This window comes from Myripristis murdjan, chromosome 4 (assembly GCF_902150065.1).
Source record: "Myripristis murdjan chromosome 4, fMyrMur1.1, whole genome shotgun sequence".
Taxonomy (NCBI): domain Eukaryota; kingdom Metazoa; phylum Chordata; class Actinopteri; order Holocentriformes; family Holocentridae; genus Myripristis; species Myripristis murdjan.
Window position 1 is genome coordinate 23,367,532 of NC_043983.1, and position 18,440 is coordinate 23,385,971.

The following is an 18,440-nucleotide window of genomic DNA, read 5'->3' on the forward strand; positions in this document are numbered from 1 at the left end:
GAAAAAAGGAGATGGTTCACGCTGGGATCACTGACCTAACTTCCCCGCAGACGAAATCCACTCCGTGTCCCCCTCGCAGAAGTGTCCGCTGTGCGTCGTCCCGACTCGGCGGTCCGTCCTCAGCGCCCTGCAGCCTGGAGGAGCACAGAGGAGGAGGTGGGCGACTGCTGCTCACTTTGAACAGACTGAAAACTTCTCCTCTCCGGACACAGGAGCCGGACCAGCCGCGTCAAGCCGCCCACAGTTTCACTAAATTAATTTCCGGCTACAGCTTTCAAAATAAAACCTTCAATTTACAACATTACCATCTCTTGTCATTTGGTGTGCCAGTTAACGTTGGTCCGAAAAAAAACTTATAGGAAAGATGAATGGACTTTGGTTACAGAGGGTTAAATACATCCACCAGCAAAACACATAACACTATAGAAAAGTTCACATTTTGAACGCAAGAAACATTTTTAACTGTAATAGATAATGTTTTTAAGCACAATATTCATTGTTTTGTTTTGTTTTTTGGTACATATTTTAGTTTAATATTTATTGGATGTGTGCTTGTTGTTTGACTTTAACTGTCTTATTAATTCCAGAGAATTTCTTTGTACTTGTACAATGATAATAAAGGCTTTCTATTCTGTTCTATTCTATTCTATTCAGTTCTATAACCTTTTTGATGTTTTAGCTACTAGCAGACTTCCCTTAGGTTAGTTTACCAATGACATTACTTCTTTCACATGCTGTTGAATCTCTGTTCTTAACATTATAGAGTAGCCTACATTTTTAAAATGTATATAGCATTAAAAAGCTGTTAATTTTCACAGGATTTAGGCTATATTTAGTTTATCAAGACAGCTAGCTCACTCCCAGGTTTCTAGCATTTTGCTGGCAAGAGTCCCTGAAAAATGTAGCTAACCTGGGCTAGGCTGACAGAAGAAATATTTATGTTAAAATGAAATATTTCATGTTAATTGTTTTTTTCTATTTCATGAAACTAAATGTTAAAGTGTAGTATATGCACGTCTTTATGTAGCACAGACTATTTTTGGTGTTTGATACAAATTCTGTTAATATTTTCTATGTCAGAAATGTGATACATAGCCTGTAGCTATGCAACGTTAGCCTAGCTGTGACCTCTGACCTTTATGTTTGTTATGGATACAAAGAGGAAAAAACAGATTAGACTTATTTCCAAAATTATCATACCTGCTTTGATACTTTGTAGAAGCAGTTTTTATTTGGGATAAATAGAGGAACAGTTGGTCATCTACAAAACAGCGCCACCTACAGGGAGTGGCACAAACTGTTTTTTTTTTTTTGGGGGGTCAAAAGAGAGATGGGGGTTTCGAACAATGAAAAGGTGATTATGCAGGTCCAAAAACACCAAGAATGACAAGTGTCTGAAGTCCATTTGCAACGGCAGGTTATGTTAATGTAGCAGAATTATAGCTATACAAATTACTAGTACTACTGAATACAGTTCGAAACAGATTTAAACATTTTTTTTATTTTATTTTATTTTTTACATTTTTTTTTGTTTCTGCAAACATCACCATAGGACCCTTGTAGTTTTTTGTTTTGTTTTGTTTTGTTTTTTTGCAGCAGCCACCACTGAGAAATCCTGCACTGACAACACAAAGCATATAGCCTACCATACGATTTGACTGAGTTTAGTTTAGGCTTTTAGTTTGAAGGCAAAATCTCAGAAAGCCCGTCGTCGTTTCGGCTGTTGTTGGCTGACTTGACACAAGCAGCAGGGTCCCTGCTCTCTCCAAAGAGGCAGCTGCTGTCTTCCTGGGGTGGGGTGGTGGTGGTGGTGGTGGTGTGTGTGTGTGTGTGTGTGTGTGTGTGTGTGTGTGTGTGTGTGTGTGTGTGTGTGTGTGTGTTTGGGGGGGTTAGGGCCCCACAGTGTTGCTGCCGTGGGTGCTGCATGCGGGTGGGGGTTGCTCTGACTGAAAGAGCTGCAGAAATCATATAATAAAGTGATACCTTAGTGATGCCATGGGACACAAAGTATGTTAAGGTCAATATAAACTCCTGCTGCTGAAAGCCAGAGACACACTGTGAGGAATATTAAAGGTAAAATGAGTTAAAATGCCACAAACTGTGATAAGGTTGCTGTAAAAGCGGTATTATAGTGTTGCTTCTTTTGTTATGATGATGCCCTGTCGCATGTCTGCCCCAAGCATTAAGTCCTACCAACCTTAAATAAACCAAATTTTACTTTTTCAATTTTGAGTCATCCATTCTTACATATTTGGAAACAATGTCACCAGCATCTACATTTTATAGTGGGTGGGATTTTGGGTTTATTGAGGTCATTCAAGATTTGGAAAGCCAGTAAGACAACTTGACGCTGACATTCTCCTCAGGCCACAAAAGGTGAATTCTGTTTTTTTTGTCAAATGAATCAGCAGCACTGAGTCAAAATGTGAGCAACACTAGCAGTGATCGATGATGAGTTAATGGCATCTCTGCCTCATTAAACAGTAAAGTTGGATTGTGAGAGTATATAAGAACCAATGTGATTCAAGGTTTTGTGAATGTTCGTGTGTGTCTGCGTGTGTGTGTGTGTGTGTGTGTGTGTGTGTGTGTGTGTGTGTGTGTGTGTGTGTTTTCAGTCAGCCCACATTTTTCTTTCCTGTGACTTCTGCACTCAGATCAACAGATAAACCTTCATCTCTTCAGCTACAACCGTGCTCCCCCAATGAAGTGAAGCTGTGAAACGTGAGTAGCTTGAAACTAATTTTTTGTATTGCGTCTGATAAAACAGCAGATGGACATAATGTTTCCTTAATTCTGACATGAAATACAAAAAATAAGGCTGAATGAGATGATAAGATACAAGTAAGTCTTTTAGAAAATTGTGCTGAGATAATTACACATATGGTTCAAAGGTACAGCTCTGTATTTTGAATTCCCCAAACATAGAGGGAGGTTTAGTCAAGTTCAAAATTTAGCTGGTTGACCGTCTGCTTTCCACTCTGAAATCCCTCGGCCTAGACATAATCTGGCATACAAACGGTTCAATTTGGTCGTTTACTGTAAAAGGGAGTCACTCAAAGAGTTATTCAGAGTAAAATGTGAACAGTCACAGCCGTCAAGCACCAAACTCCACCAGTGTTTTCTTAAAGACTCACTGTTACGGAGATTTTCCCACTTCATCTGAATTCGGTTTGTGAATATAATCTGTGACAGTCACACTCTCACTGATCTGTTTAACGTCAGCCACCGGCTCAATGCTGTCAGTTTAGAGAGGGGTTTTGTATTTCCATTAGCTGTGCTCGCGCTGTCATAAAGGATAAATGTATACACCACAGACAGACCGAGACATTGTTGCTGTGGCTTCAAAACTAGAGATTACATATACATAAATAGCTGCTTTCATTGTGCCTTGGAATAGAAAACCAAAAATGGGTAGTTTTTGACACACCCAAGAGGTCTATGTGTGTCGTTTATCGCTTGTAACTTTTCTTAAAATTACTAGATGTATTTTAGTCCTAGAGAGGGCATATCTGCAAAAGCGACGGTCTCACAATGCCGCCTCGGATAGGAGATTAAGGATTTTAAGTGAGAAATGTGATTGTGATGATGCTTTTTTAACTGTGAAATATCTAGATAACAATACAAATAATTATACCAAATAGTTTTAAATGTGTGAGAAAAGTCTCGGTTTAATTTAGAATTATATTTCCATCGACTGACAGAAACTTCACCTGAGGATGAGGACTGACCCATATCTGCAAATTCATTACAACCGCGGCAGTCGTACACAACAACTGTAAAGTTTGTGTTAGTCATGCTATCCCAGGCGCCCTCAGGGTTTGTGATATTGAATGAAAACGCCAGCTTTTGAACTTAATTGTTTTGGGTCAATTTGAAATGCTGATTTAATTCTCAACAGGCCCATTTTAGTTGGCAAGCGCACAAAATATGAATACAAACTGGGGCACATATGCTGATTGTTAAATAGATGCTAACAGTTTCCACTGATGCAGGAAATGGTGCTTGAGGTTGACCAAAGGTTAGGCTCCAAATCTAATATGTAGATGCTTATTAAAGGCCTTTCACTTCTTTCATTGTTATTATTAAATCAGCTTTCATGTTGTAAGCTCCAGCCCTGGTTAAGTGACATTTTGGCTGTAGTCTACATGAACACCAATGTGTTGCTTGAGGAAACCCATTGAAACACCTCTAAATTGGGTTTTTTCATAAGGACCAATTTGGGGCAAAAATCATTTTTAACATGGGCCCTGCATCAACAGATAAAATAAGGACACATTATCTCTTTGTAGATGCCTGCACACTCCCAAAGCATTATAAAGACAACATTTTGCCCTCACAAACATGCTGATGTATGTAACTAGGAATGTTTTCATTAACATAACCCAGGCCACGCTCTCCTGATAATGTTTAGCGCAGCCAAAATAATCATCACCTAAAATAACCGAGTGCAGGAGTTATCACTGGAATGTTCTTGAATTGATGCAAATTACATAATCTGCAGAGAACACAGGTTATGATAAACGTTAGCATGGCCTTGTAGTTAGAATGACTGTTTGATTCTCATATTTAAGCCTATAAAGCCTGAACTATGAAAGAATTGGCAGAAAATTCCAATTTTTTAAAATTGAATCCTTTATTTAGTCCTATAACAAAATATATGTAAAAAAAGAAAAGGAAAAAAATTATGTTATTACACGACCTTTCTGGTGTATGATATATGATATGTACTTGAAGTGCCAATGGTATGGTCCAGGGTGAACAGGGGAAGTGTTCAAAGGTATACAACAGCATTTTGGTCACGTATTGATTAAACTGAAAACGAAAAACGGAATTGAAAATGTGTATCATATATGATACAAATGGCTTTATAGGGTTAAGTGTCTTTGAGCAATATCAATCGCAAGTGACCAACTTCATGCTGTGACGTCTCTGGTGCTTGATTGAGAGGGAAATTGGAAAAGTCTTAATTTCTTTGTCAAAATAAAATAAAATAAAATAAATATACTTTCTGAATTTGAACACTGTGTTAATCACTGAAACGGAGGTGAACTGATCAGTACAGCTCTTTGATCCTCTGCCATTCTTGTTTAAGTCAACTTAAAGCTTATGACCGTTTGGGCTGCAAATGAATGAGATGCACAAATCTCATGTCACAGCAAGCAGGCATACTGTTCCCGCTCTCAGCCCATTTTCAGCCGAGCTTTATCACTTTAAACACTTCCAATAAAACAAAAAAACACTTCCAATAATAAAGTTTTACAGCATGTGCTCCACTTACTGCGAGTTATGTTTGAGCTTTTATTGTCACTTGTGAGTAGCCTAGCGTCAGTTCCAAAGAGCAAACAAAGAGACAGCGGAGGTCTGCGTATTTACTCAGTAGAAGGGCTTGCATGGTTTCATTTGCTTCTACTTGCTTGAGAGGAGCTGAACATGATAGCACAGTGACAGGACCGCTGCTGCTAGTAACAACGACCTCCTCTAATTTTGCTCTCAAAGTGTACAAAATAAATGAGAAACCAACATGACATAGTTTATTAAAGCTTTGAGACTCCACAAGCTGCCGCAAGAGCTTCAAAGTGCCTTGGTATGGATTCTTCAAGAACATGTAAGCTCGTCTCTGGAGAGATGCAACATTATTCTGCCATGATGAGTTTCGTCATGGCAGAATCTCGTGCAAAGTGGGAGGCCGTGTTATAGACAAAGGCTGCCTCATACGATGGCGTATTAGGGCCATTGTAAGGGTAAACAAAAAATTACAGAGCCAGGGAGGGAGGGGTAATATTCAGTGAAAAAACCCCTGAAGTTTCAAGATTAAAGTTGTAAATTTATTCTCTGAAATTAACATGGTAAATTTACAAGAAATAACTCACAAATTACTGAGAAAAAAAATAAAAAATTCTGAGATTATAAAGTCAAATTTGTAAGAAAAATTCTGAAATTGAAGTTGTAAATTTAGGAGAAAAAAATCTGAAATTTAAGTGTCAAAATAGAAAATTCTGCGATTATTAAGTCACAAATTTATGAGAAAAAATTGTTTTTCTCATACTATTGGATTTAGTAACAAGGGAATCCTGGTGATTTTAGCCCAGAAAAAAACAATATTGTTTTCTTCTGAATCGGCCCAGTGTTGTGATTCTGGGCTAAAATCACCAGGATTTCCTTGTTACTAAATCCGATTGCAAAGTAATCTGATGCCACAGGCAACATGGCAAGTAGCAGCGCCTGCAGTGTGTCGTTGATCCAGCTTTGCAAAGTGAAGCCATATGGTCCCTTGGCCAGAAAGAAAGAAAGAAAGAAAGAAAGAAAGAGAATATTTTTCTGTTTTTTTTTTCTCGTAAATTTGTGACTTTATAATCTCAGAGTTTTCAAGTTTTTTCTCAGAAATTTGTGTGTTTTTTCTTGTAAAATTACAACTTAAATATCGGAGTTATTAGAGGTTTTTTTGGCAGAATATCACCCCCCCTCCTCCTTCAGTTTCATTTTTTTCCCCCAACAATGGCCCAAATACACCGTCGTAGATTCATGCCGTTTTCACATTTTGCAAGCGATTCAGTTCAAATTCTGTTTTATCCTGAGACATTTGACTCTCTTCAGGATAGAAACTCTTGATGGTGGGATAAACATGATCACATGGAGTCACTTTGTATTCAATAACATTTACCTTGCCCTCTTAGTTGTTCAGTGAATTGAAACCATGCCAGGAAAAATGTAGCTGACTCTTCATTTTGGGCAAAAAGCACTTGGGCCTGTTGACTTCTCTTGGTGAGTGTCTCACATGTACTCCTCTGCTTATTGAAAACAGGGTGAGGGGTGACTCATCAGACATCATGTTTTTCAAAGCTGCCTCATGACCTTTGTCATGTGGCACCTTCTCTCCTCCTCTTCATTTCTTTCACTGTTCATAATGTGTTGAAAAAAAAAACAACAACCCAAAAACGTAGCGCTGAGCCAAGACTAGGCAGCTGGCATTGCTGAAGTGTTAATGTCTTGTTGGGAAGCGGTCATTAGTTTGGTATGTACTGTATTTAATGCAATAAATTGTAGTAGCATGGTCAATATACTTCTCACATTGTTTTGAGGAGGTTGCAATTAAACATCAATTATCAATCAATGAATGAATCTGCTTCCCAGCATTTTGGAATAGCTGGCAGGTTAAATACAGATTCAAAGACTATGATCTGTCACCTGATGTAGATTTTAGTACAAGTTTGATAATCTTGACAGAAAAATCCATATAGAAGAGAACTAGGGTTGTCAAAAGCAAAAGATGACATGTTTATGTTGAACATTTATACCCATTTGGTGATACTTTTATGGTTTTGTTGTGACTTTGGCCAGTCAAAATATAGGAGAATGAAATATTATAAATATCCCACCATCACCAGCTTTCAGTATGTTCTCTGCTGGACTGATTGCACAATTGTTTGTTTCAAGGAAAGGAAGGTTAAAGCTTATATTATATTACTGCAGCCGAAATATAATAATCACAGACACCAGAGATGATACAAAAACAATTTGTCCAACCTTCAACAGGAATCTTAACATAATTCAAAAGGTTACACATATCACACACATGAGGTTATGATAACAATAACCAAACACTATCTTTTAGCCTATACATTGCCGAATGCAGAGGTTCCTGATTTATTTGGTCAGTAACCCAAACACAATATATTGAGTTTCACTTTGAGGCCCAGTCTCACTGAAATATCCCCCAGACATGTCCGCAAACACTTCAAGGTTAATGAAACGTCAAGCTATAGGCTGTTCTGTATCCCGACTCGTCCTGTGCAGGCTACATCGGTGTGTCCTGCTCTGAGACGTGAGGTCAGGCTGCTTTTGGTGTGGTGAGAGGGGCCACGGTGGCTCCTCATGACTTGTGGCAACTCGCTGTCTGTCTGTTTGTGTGGATGTGGGCAGCATCACACACGTGTAGCCAGGAAGCTGAGGTTTTAGTACTTTGAAGAAATTTCCCACCGTCAGTGACTATACTGTATTCACATCTGAGGTGAGAAATGGAAAAAAAACAGCATGACCCCAAGAAAGCATTTAGACTCAAATTAAGATGGCTTAATGTCAAACCGGTCAAATCTTTATTCTTTATTCTAGTTTTGTTGACTTGAGATAACCCTTTCATTCATGTTGTGACCGAACGCTGACCAGAAAACAAAAAAACAGCAGTGCAGCAGCGAGAGTGGCTACCTAACGGGGCACCCCAGGAGCTCATTTGGTAGAGCCCATACCACATATTAAGGCTGAGTCCTTAATGCAATGGTCTGGGTTCGAATCTATATGCCTTTGCTGTATGCCATCCCCTTTCTCTCCTTCCTTTCCCGTCTTTTTCTGCTGTCACTATCAAAGCAGGAGTGCCAAAAAACAATTTTATTTAAACAAAAAAAAGTCATTTTCCAAAGTTGGCCATTCCAAAATGAAGATCTGAATGCTGTAGAGGCCAATAGCTAATATTTTTTTCCCACTTCATTCTCAGGCTAATCTTTAGCCATAGATTTTCTGTGTTGTGGGCTTGTTTTAGTTTGAAATCGAGACTTTAAAATCTCCCCTGGCCCTCTAAATTGTGCATGTTGTCAGCTGGAGTGTGCTTAACAGCCATGGTGAATGTCTATTTCTGGTTTATCCCCTGTAACAGCCATTTTCCATTTGTTATCATTTCACCATCCCACACTGTAGTAGCAAACGTCTTGATTCAAAACTGATTCTTGTGTTGTCAGATCCCTACTAAAATCTTAGGTCAGACTCCTTGAGGAGACATCTAGCCGTACATAGCTGTTTTTAGAGAAGTGGTGGGATAAATTCCTCTAATCCAAAGGAAAACTGACAGCAACGTGTGTTTAAAGCATAAGGAATGATCTAGAACCTAAAGGCACCTGTTTAACGGAAGAGCGAGACACTAGGGAAAGGAGGGTGCGAGGGCGGCGCGCGACTTCCTGTTGTGGCTTTGAGAAACACTAGTCTGTTTTTCTGCAAGCACACACAGTTTGTGGCTGCTTGCTAAATTCTCCATCCACACATATGGCACCTCATGTCACAGCTTTATAGAGCTGAGACAGCCCTCTTTGCCAGACACACTGCTCTGTACCATAGATGGAAGAAGACAAAGAGGTGAGGTTCTCAGGACGATAAATTTCTGCTTATCTGGGTTGAGTAATATTGAATACCACATTGTAAATTTTCAAATCACATTTTTATGACTAGTTTTGTAGGCATGACATGACGTTAAGCTTAATTTCTATGGCAGCTCGGCTTTAGATAGTAGAGAGTAACTGGAAAAGGGAACTTAATAGCAAGAGGTCAGAGGTCATGGGCAGGATTAAAATCTGTGTTGTGAGTGCACTGTTTACACTGAAGCCCACTGACACAAACAGCATTTTCCTGAAGATTTTTCAAACTATCAGCCTTGTTTAAATTTATTGCTAACCTAAAGAACAATTCTCATCTCTCTTGCCTAATCCATTTCTCTTTCTGCCTCTGTCTGTCTGTCTCTATTCCACCTCTATCCACATTTAGGTCTGTTTCAACAAGAGCTATTTTCCAATCCCATCCAGCAGCTCAGAGCCTACAATCATATAAGACTCCAAGCCAAAAACCGGCTTGACCCTCTCTCTCACGTTTCACCATGTCTGTCGACCCCGCGGCCGAGCTGCCTTTCTTCTACGGCAGCATCAGTCGCTCGGAGGCCGAGGAGCAGCTGAAGCTCGCCGGGATGGCCGACGGGCTCTTCCTGCTGCGACAGTGTCTGCGCAGTCTCGGGGGCTACGTCCTCTCCATAGTGTGGAACCTGGAGTTCCACCACTATCCCGTAGAGAAACAGCTCAACGGGACCTACTGCATCTCAGGAGGCAAGCCCCACTGCGGGCCGGCAGAGCTGTGTGAGTTTTACAGCAAGGATCCCGACGGGCTGGTGTGTATCCTGAGGAAGCCCTGCCTACGCTCTCCGGACACACCCGTTCGTCCCGGTGTGTTTGACAGCCTGAGAGAAAAAATGCTGAGGGAGTATGTGAAACAGACCTGGAACCTGGAGGTGAGGCTCTGTTGAGAGAGAGTGACCGCACCGCACTGTAGAAAAGTTATCTTCAACATTCCCTACTTGCTGTCCCCAGTAATAAATGGATTTGGCTGTAATTAAACATGCAAACGCAACAGATGTGTTTTCGTGCAGAATAATGGCCAGGATGTCTCAGGACCCAAACTTTCGAAGAAGAAGAGGGAAGCCGCACACGCATAACTGATGCAATAGTATTTTTTTAGCCTGCAAAATCAACATTTTGGCACATATTGCCCTCTTCGGGATCAAAACAATATGTGCCGATTCTTTGATTTGTAAGTAAATAAATCCCGTTGCATCAGAGTTAGGAGTGTGCAGCTTTCCGCTTCTTCTTCTTCTGATGTCTGCTCAGTAAGCTTTTGCAGATTCTACCTTTTTCCTTTTTTGGTATCTCACCAGTCAAGCCAACAAGCCAACAAGCCAACAAACTTAGGCACTAGATTAGACATAATGGCTCACTGCAGTGCCAGTCCAGTCCAGAAGCCAATAGTACCACATCCAGTAAGCTTTTTCTCCTGCCCCAGCCAGCCACACTCTGAGGGCAGCAGCCTTTTATCTCTGGTGGGCTCCAACTAACCAGCTAAACTCACTCCAGGTGTGTGTCTCACGTCGGCTCTGCCTCTATTTCCCAGCAGACACCAGAAGGAGCCAATAAGAATGTAACCGTTTTCCTCAGCATCATCCCTCATCCCCCTTTTAATCCTTTTGCCCCCCTGGTGTGAATGAGTGAGCTCTGAACGGTGAACTATGATTGTAAACTGTTCCCTTTTCGGGCTGCTTAGTTAAATAAATTACTAGAAGATTTGTGTATTTCAATCAGTGTCAATAATCACTTCAGCCTCAAATAGATACTTTCAATCTTAATCCTGAACAATACAATTCCAAAATGCAGATTGTCTGAGTCTGAATCTGTCACTTTTTCTTGCTTGTTTTTGTCTGTCTCATTTCTGTGTTCAGGGGGACGCCATGGAACAGGCCATCATCAGCCAAGCTCCTCAGCTGGAGAGGCTGATTGCCACCACAGCCCATGAGAAAATGCCGTGGTATCACGGCAAAATTTCACGCCACGAGGGCGAGAGGCGGCTGTACTCTGGAGCACAGCCAGACGGCAAGTTCCTGTGAGTTGTTCAGGGTTACACTGTCGCCTCTGTGCCCTTTGTGGAACACCTAATCCACGCTCTCGCCTCTTTATAACTCTTCATCAAGCGACCAACTTTGGCTTTGTGCAGCCCGTAAAAATTTCCTCTGAAAATGTCAAAGCCCTTGATAAAGTTTATGACACTTTTTTTCCATTCCTCAGAGTGCGAGACAGAGAGGAGGCAGGTACTTTTGCCCTCTCTTTGGTGTACGGGAAAACAGTGTACCACTATCAGATCCTCCATGACAAATCAGGGAAGTACTCCATGCCAGAAGGAACAAAGTTTGACACTATCTGGCAGGTAAACCCTCCAGCATGATGCACTTTAGACACTGGAGCTGCAGCTACGCCTCCAACTTCACATCTAGTTTTCAAAGGAAACTTCTTGATCTGTTATATATACATATATACATATGAGTCACTGCTCTGTGGCTGCACGTAATGAGGTGGACTCTCTTTCTCTTTTATTATCGTTTTCTGTCAGTTCAGTGGAAGGTCAAAGGAAGTGTCCATTTCAAGAAGATAACTAGTAGAGATCTCACAGCTGCTCGTTTAGACATGTCAATGAAAATTACTACACATGATTCATGTAATAGTATTTTACCATGCTGATAGACGGATAAAAACTTTTCTGACCTCTTTCTCTCTCTCCCTCTTCTCCTCCCGTCTTCACACCAGCTGGTCGAGTACCTCAAGATGAAATCTGATGGCCTGGTGACTGTTCTCGGGGAAGCGTGTGTTCACAGCAAAGCTGTTGCACGTACTGAAGCTCTAATCATTTCATTTTTCTCACATTACTTCATTATTATGTTATTGCTACACTAACTGTTACACTCTTCACTTCGTGTGTATTGTCCATCTGTACCATGTGGGCCTACTTAGCACATTCAACTTTCTTAATCAAGTCATTTTATCAGCTGAAATGGTTGACTTATGTTTTGTCTGTCTCATGCCTTTTCAGCGACACCTGTTCTTCCATCAGGAGTAAGTGCTGAAACATCCTTTACTGTAAAAATCAACATATATATAGTTTTGATTCTCAGAGATTAATTTGAATATGACTCTTTCAGAGACGGCCCCACACAAATGGATACACACCGCCCCCTGGAGGTTTGTTGTCTAACATACAACACTTTACACCTTTGTGACCCTTTTACATGAGCACCAACAAACACACAATAAGTTGCCCTTTTATATTTACATAATCGAGCTGCAAAAGAATAATATAATAGTAAGAATGAATAGTCAGATAGACAGACAGACAGACAGATAGATAGATAGATAGATAGATAGAAGTAAACTGAGTGATTAAAAAACACAATTGGATGAAAGTGTGTTATTTAAAGATGCAGTAGATGCAGCAGTATGCAGTAGACATAAAACAGGTCAGCATCTTAACACACACTCAGAAATGCAACATTGTCCCATTTGCCGTGCTCCATGTAATGTGTGTTATGGGCTTTTTGGACATACTCAGGATACTGATTTCACTCACCTGGTCTCTTATCATGACCTTGACCTTTCAGCTCCCAAAGGGGCCGCGAAACCAGCCAGCCCTGTGCCCACAGACCGTGAACCTCTGCCCATGGATTTCGATGGGTTCAACCCTTACCATAACCCCAATGACGTGAAGAGGTTTAACATCAAGAGGGATCAGCTGCTGATGGACGAGGTGGAGCTGGGCTCTGGGAACTTCGGCTGCGTCAAGAAGGGTGTCCTCAAAAGTGACTCGTGAGGGCTGGCTCTTGTTTTTTTTTTTTTTTTTGTACTGTTTGCAAGACACTGAAACAAATAATGTTTGAGCTATATCCTAGGGAGTACCATCTTAAAAACAGTTCCCAACACAGTATACTATCTGTGTGTGTTTGTAAATTAGTTTGTGATTACATGAGGCACGGTAGACCTCTGAAAACGAAGCTCTGTTCTGAAATAACAAATTGCATACTCTTTTAAATCCCCCGACACCAGTCGCGTAAACTGAAAAAGGACATATGCAGGACATTTACGACTGTATCTGTGTGTGTTATCCTAGCCGTGTACAAAGTACTCATCCCAGCACTCCGCTTGCTGAGTTGGCGAGTGCACGTATACCATCTTTAAAGGTCAGACGATGATCCAAAATAATATATGCTTTCTTTCAGGGGCCAGATAGATGTGGCTATCAAAGTGCTGAAGAGTGATAATGAGAAGCTGGTGAGGGAGGAGATGATGAGAGAGGCGGAGATCATGCACCAGCTGAGCAACCCCTTCATCGTGCGCATGCTGGGCTTGTGCCAGGCTGAGAACCTGATGCTGGTCATGGAGATGGCCTCTGCTGGACCGCTCAACAAATTTCTCTCCTCTAAAAAGTGCGTCCAAATAGCAAATTCAATTAAGTCAGGGTAGATTTAAAGGGGAATGAACTGCTTTTTGTTAGCATACAGTATGGCATACATCTCTTTCATACTGTGGAAAGTTTTTTTTAGAAAATATTCACCCCCCTAATATCCTTTAGAAAAAACAGTAAGTGTGTTACAGTATATATGCAAAATGGGTGGTTGAGGGATTAATACCGCAGAAGGGGATAATGACAACAGAAAAAACATTTTCTCCTGAACTATATCATTAATTAATCTCTTTGCATAAATCTCTGAAGCTTCACTTGCATTACATCAGCTCACATGAGAAGAGGCGGAGACTATTAATCCTTTCCTGGATAAAAAGTCCTGCCGTGCTGCAAATGCATGCGGGACATTTTTAGTGTTGGTGGCCACTGGCCCACTGGCATGAGCACCAGCTGACAGGGGATGTTATCTATACCATGCCTGCAATCCAAGAGCTGACACAGACGCACACACACAGATTCACACTCCACCTCTATGCATGTGCAAATTTATACTTATATATACACTCTCTTGATCTGAGTTTGCACATGCACTTGACTTTCTGTCTCGCTCTTGTTTCAACCATCTAAACTTAGGAACCACCTGTCAGAGAAAGTGATTAGCCAACTCTGTCTCTACTTTTAAGGTGCAGCTGAAAACATATTTATATGCATTTACATTTATATGCAATTTTATATTATATTACTAGTGATAATTGATTGGTTGTTTTGTGTTATTCCTTTTACCTTATACTGCTGTATGAAAGCAAAGTGCTTTACAATTTAGCATGTTCCCAGTTTTATAGTAGTAGTAATACTAGTAGTGGTAGTAGTGGTAACAGTAGTAACAGTGATAGCAGTAGTAGTAGCATTACTATTATTGTCATTATTGCTATCCCCACAGGGATAGTGTGACTGTGGAGAACATTGTGAACCTGATGCACCAGGTGTCGATGGGAATGAAATATCTGGAGGAGAAGAACTTTGTGCATAGAGACCTGGCGGCTCGCAACGTCTTGCTTGTCAACCAACAGTTTGCCAAAATCAGTGACTTTGGGCTGTCCAAGGCCCTGGGGGCGGATGACAACTACTACAAGGTACAGACACACACACTTTGTGTAGTGTTTATAGTGTTGCTTTGCTATATTCTGCAATGCAAATGCAGAATGGAGTAGACTTAGTGCTGGAGCCAGATCAGCATTGACTATTATTACTATCTGGGAAAGAAAAAAAAACTTTATTGTTAATTGATTATTATTCTGGGATTACAAAGTGGGGCTCAACAGTATTGTCCCAAAAGTCTAAGCCACTCTGTGCAGACTAAAGCAAACAGTCAGTTGTTTTTTTTTTTCCTTTTTTCTTTTTTCTTTAATAAGCCACATTTGAAAAGAACGTATAGACCAAGGGGTGACTCCAGGGAAATAATATAAAACGGGAATATATACACAGAATATAGAATTCATCCACTTACTGTGCAGCTGCATATATTCCCCTCACACAGCACCCTTAAGCTTACAAATTATTCCCTCTTGCACCTTCTTTTATTGCCAATACTGGCTGCCTGTGGTGAATCGCTGACATGTTGTTTATTGTCAAATCTTCTGTTTTGCATAGGCTCGTACGGCAGGCAAATGGCCGCTGAAGTGGTACGCTCCCGAATGCATAAACTTCCACAAGTTCTCCAGTAAAAGTGATGTCTGGAGTTATGGTGTCACCATGTGGGAGGCCTTTTCCTATGGAGGAAAACCATACAAGGTACTGTGTGTTGCAGCAGAACGCACTACAGCAAAAGAAACAAATAATTTTTATTTATTTATATATTTTTGGCCATATCAGCCCAATGCATAGTGCTGTGTAAATTGTTCCTCACCATCATGTGTGTAACAAGTCACCACCTTTTTTTCTGGCTCAACTCCACCTAGAAAATGAAAGGTCCCGAAGTGATCCGCTTCATTGAAAATGGGAGCCGCATGGAGTGCCCACAAGGTTGTCCAGACCGAATGTATGCAGTGATGAACGAATGCTGGACGTACAAGTGAGGAGCCAAGTTTCTCAATGCGTTTATGAATTAAGGGCAGTCAGTAACGAGCACAGTGTTTGTTTGAATCTGATGGACTTTCAGCCGTGCACAGCGCTGAAATGCACTGTGTGTTTTTAAGGTCTTGAAACCCATTACTTGACAACATTTACAAAGCCTGTTTTTGGACCTTCCTCTCTCTCCAGGCACGAGGACCGACCAGACTTCAAGAAGGTGGAGGAGAACATGAGGGCTTACCATTACTCCTTATCAAACAAGGCCCAGCCTGAAGCAAACGCAGGCGCTGCTGAGCCTATCAAGTAGACAGAAACAAGGCACATTCTGTCCAGGCGCTGCACAATGCTTCCTTTCAAATGCCCATTAAACGACCAAAACAAAGAGCTTCTTATGAGCTGTGCACACTGACCAGCTTCAGCTACAGTACCGTTACAGCTAAACAGGCCTTATTGACATTTAACGTGCATTTGTGATTTGAACTTTAGTGTGTCAGTCATGCAAGGACATGCTCTGTCTGTCTTGGTTTGAATGTTAAGTGGAGAAACTGTCTATGTCTATACAATGATGAATGGATGGATTTTACATTGTGTTATGTCAAGTAAAATGGGAGGCCTATGGTCATCTGAATGAAGTTGTACTGCAGCAGTCATCTGACACTGCCTATGTACAGTTTTTTTTGTTGTTGTTGTTGTTTTAAACTAATTAAGTCAAGCGCTACACAGGTACGAGTCAAACTCATTCTTTTAAAATTCCTCTTATGTTAAAGTAGTGAGGTTATTATTAAATAAATATGAATTATACTAAATGGTCTGTAAGGTGTTCTTGCTGAGTCTTGCTGTGATTTGCTTGCACATAAAGTTGACCAATCTGAAGAGGATTAACTGCAGGTCAACTGGAGGTCACAGGCTCTCGGGACAGCCACACAAATACATCCTTTATAAATCTGCAACCTGTAAACTCAATCAGAATTCAGATTTTATTGCCAGTTTCTCGATATGACAGGATCAATATTTACAGTCAGGAAGATATAGCAGATCACATTCATCACACAATGTCAGTGTAATGTAAATTCAAGGCTGGTTCTGGCTCTGGGTGACTAAACATGAGTCCATGAGTAAGCTGAAGTTGGGCTGTATATTTAAAGTATTGTAAAATGAGAAGAGATCTCCACACAACATATAACACATGCCAGTTATATAGTATCTTATGTTGCAAAAAAAAAGTGAAAGAAAAATAGAAGTGAAACAGAAACAATCCAGAATAATGATGGATGTGTCACCTGTGGCACAGCTTTTTAATACCTGTATCCTTTACTGTAATCAGTCATAACACGCCCTGCCGGAAGGATGATTATACGGTTGAACCTCTTTTAAATGTTTTATTAAAGGGGTAGCCAACATTTTTCAAAGGGTCCAAGGTCAAAAGTCCATAATGAGTATCCTAAATAACTGGGAATACATGAAATGATCTTTTCAGTGTTCTTCCGCCACTGGGTTTTATTTCCAGCGAGGGAACCGCAAGGTGCTTTGAGTGAAAACATCGAAAATAGCATATGAAAGATACACCTCAGATTATATCCATATGAATCATACCAGAAAAAAAAGAGAATTCAGCAGATCACTAACAGCCTAAATGTGCTATTTTACAGCATCTATTAAATCACCCGGTGTAGGAGTCCAAAACAAATGTTATTACAGCCTGCAAAGTTCATATAAACCAGTATTATACAAATATTCCCTGCTATGAGTGGGGTGATTTACTGTATATCAAAAATAAGACGTTGCACAGAATATTCAAATTACAGTTAGTATGTTATTAAAAGATTTGTTATGAAGTTTGTGTGTTGTTAAACCAGATCATGACCTATCATAAATTAGAATAATGTGGATTTATGAGAGAACAATAACCATACTTTCTGTATTTTAGACACCATTATAGATATTTTTTTTTGCTCACTTTTGGGGGATATTTGCCTTTATACCACCTTAACAATGTTTTGAAAACTTGTATTATTATTATTATTATTATTATTATTATTATTATTATTATTATTAACAACCTTTTAGTGGTATAAAAGCAGTATTTCCAGAAGATTAAAGGTGCACTGTGTGAAGAAAAACATCAGACTATGTGGAAGGTTATTGAATAGACTTTTGAGCAAAAATATCTTTGAACTTTAGTAACTTCATATTCACTTACTCCCTTCGCTTTGCCTGTCCTGAATTAATCATAAAGCCTTGTGGGTTGCCATGAATGTGTTATAAAATAAATGAGGTTAGTCGGTCTGCCTCCTTCCACTTGGCTGCCACAGTGACGTACCTTCAAAGGAAGTGCCTCTGAACCGCGTCAAGACAGAGACAGATAGACTCACACCGGAAAAGGGGTGCTTTTGCCTTCAAAATGAAAGCATGAAGATTTTTGCCCAATAATGAACTTGACAGTCAATTACTAACATTACAAAGGCCTACACTGCTATGGATATCTGCTGTGAAACCTTTTGGGGGTGGGGTATCCTATTGTTACATTTCTCTGTATTATTTATTTTGAGCTTATAACTCCATTAATGTTACATTAGGCTTAGTGCAGCACCAATCCCAGCAGTGCATCTGCACTTAAACCATCCTCAAATCATCTTGGGTGCCACTAACCCAGGATGCAGTGTTTTTTTTCCCCTCGAATGGCTAGGTCATGATGTAATTGATTTAAATTTATTCTCTGCAGCATTTTAATCTTGCCCATAATTAGTTTATGCTGAACCCTAACCTTATCCAGTCCTAACCTAACCCTAACCTTACCTTAAGCCAAAATGAGCCTTTTTGCTATGAGTACCCAAAAATAAATA

The 18,440-nt window shown here is 40.2% G+C and overlaps 2 protein-coding genes across 3 annotated transcripts in view; one reads left to right on the plus strand and one right to left on the minus strand.

The window, feature by feature from the left end:
• The window catches only part of adamts10 (ADAM metallopeptidase with thrombospondin type 1 motif, 10), a 51,468-nt gene extending 51,379 nt beyond the window's left edge, over positions 1-89 (minus strand). Inside the window, exon 1 of the mRNA XM_030049123.1 lies at positions 36-89. The gene's annotated coding sequence lies outside the window, so the exon portion shown is untranslated. The remainder of the gene's footprint in view (positions 1-35) is intronic.
• Positions 90-2,648: 2,559 nt separating this feature from the next.
• On the plus strand, positions 2,649-16,358 carry zap70 (zeta chain of T cell receptor associated protein kinase 70). Of its 2 annotated transcripts, none has more exons than XM_030049087.1 (13): positions 2,649-2,721; positions 9,526-10,039; positions 11,021-11,181; positions 11,364-11,502; positions 11,880-11,961; positions 12,163-12,185; positions 12,272-12,311; positions 12,728-12,932; positions 13,343-13,549; positions 14,468-14,660; positions 15,178-15,318; positions 15,486-15,598; positions 15,787-16,358. In XM_030049087.1, exons 2-13 carry the CDS (start codon positions 9,635-9,637, stop codon positions 15,902-15,904), a joined length of 1,827 nt encoding a protein of 608 aa, XP_029904947.1. In that variant the 5' UTR covers positions 2,649-2,721; positions 9,526-9,634; the 3' UTR covers positions 15,905-16,358. The 2 variants fall into 2 exon arrangements, with proteins under 2 accessions (XP_029904947.1, XP_029904948.1); XM_030049088.1 differs by lacking the exon at positions 2,649-2,721 and adding an exon at positions 9,027-9,120.
• The last annotated feature ends 2,082 nt before the right edge of the window (positions 16,359-18,440 follow it).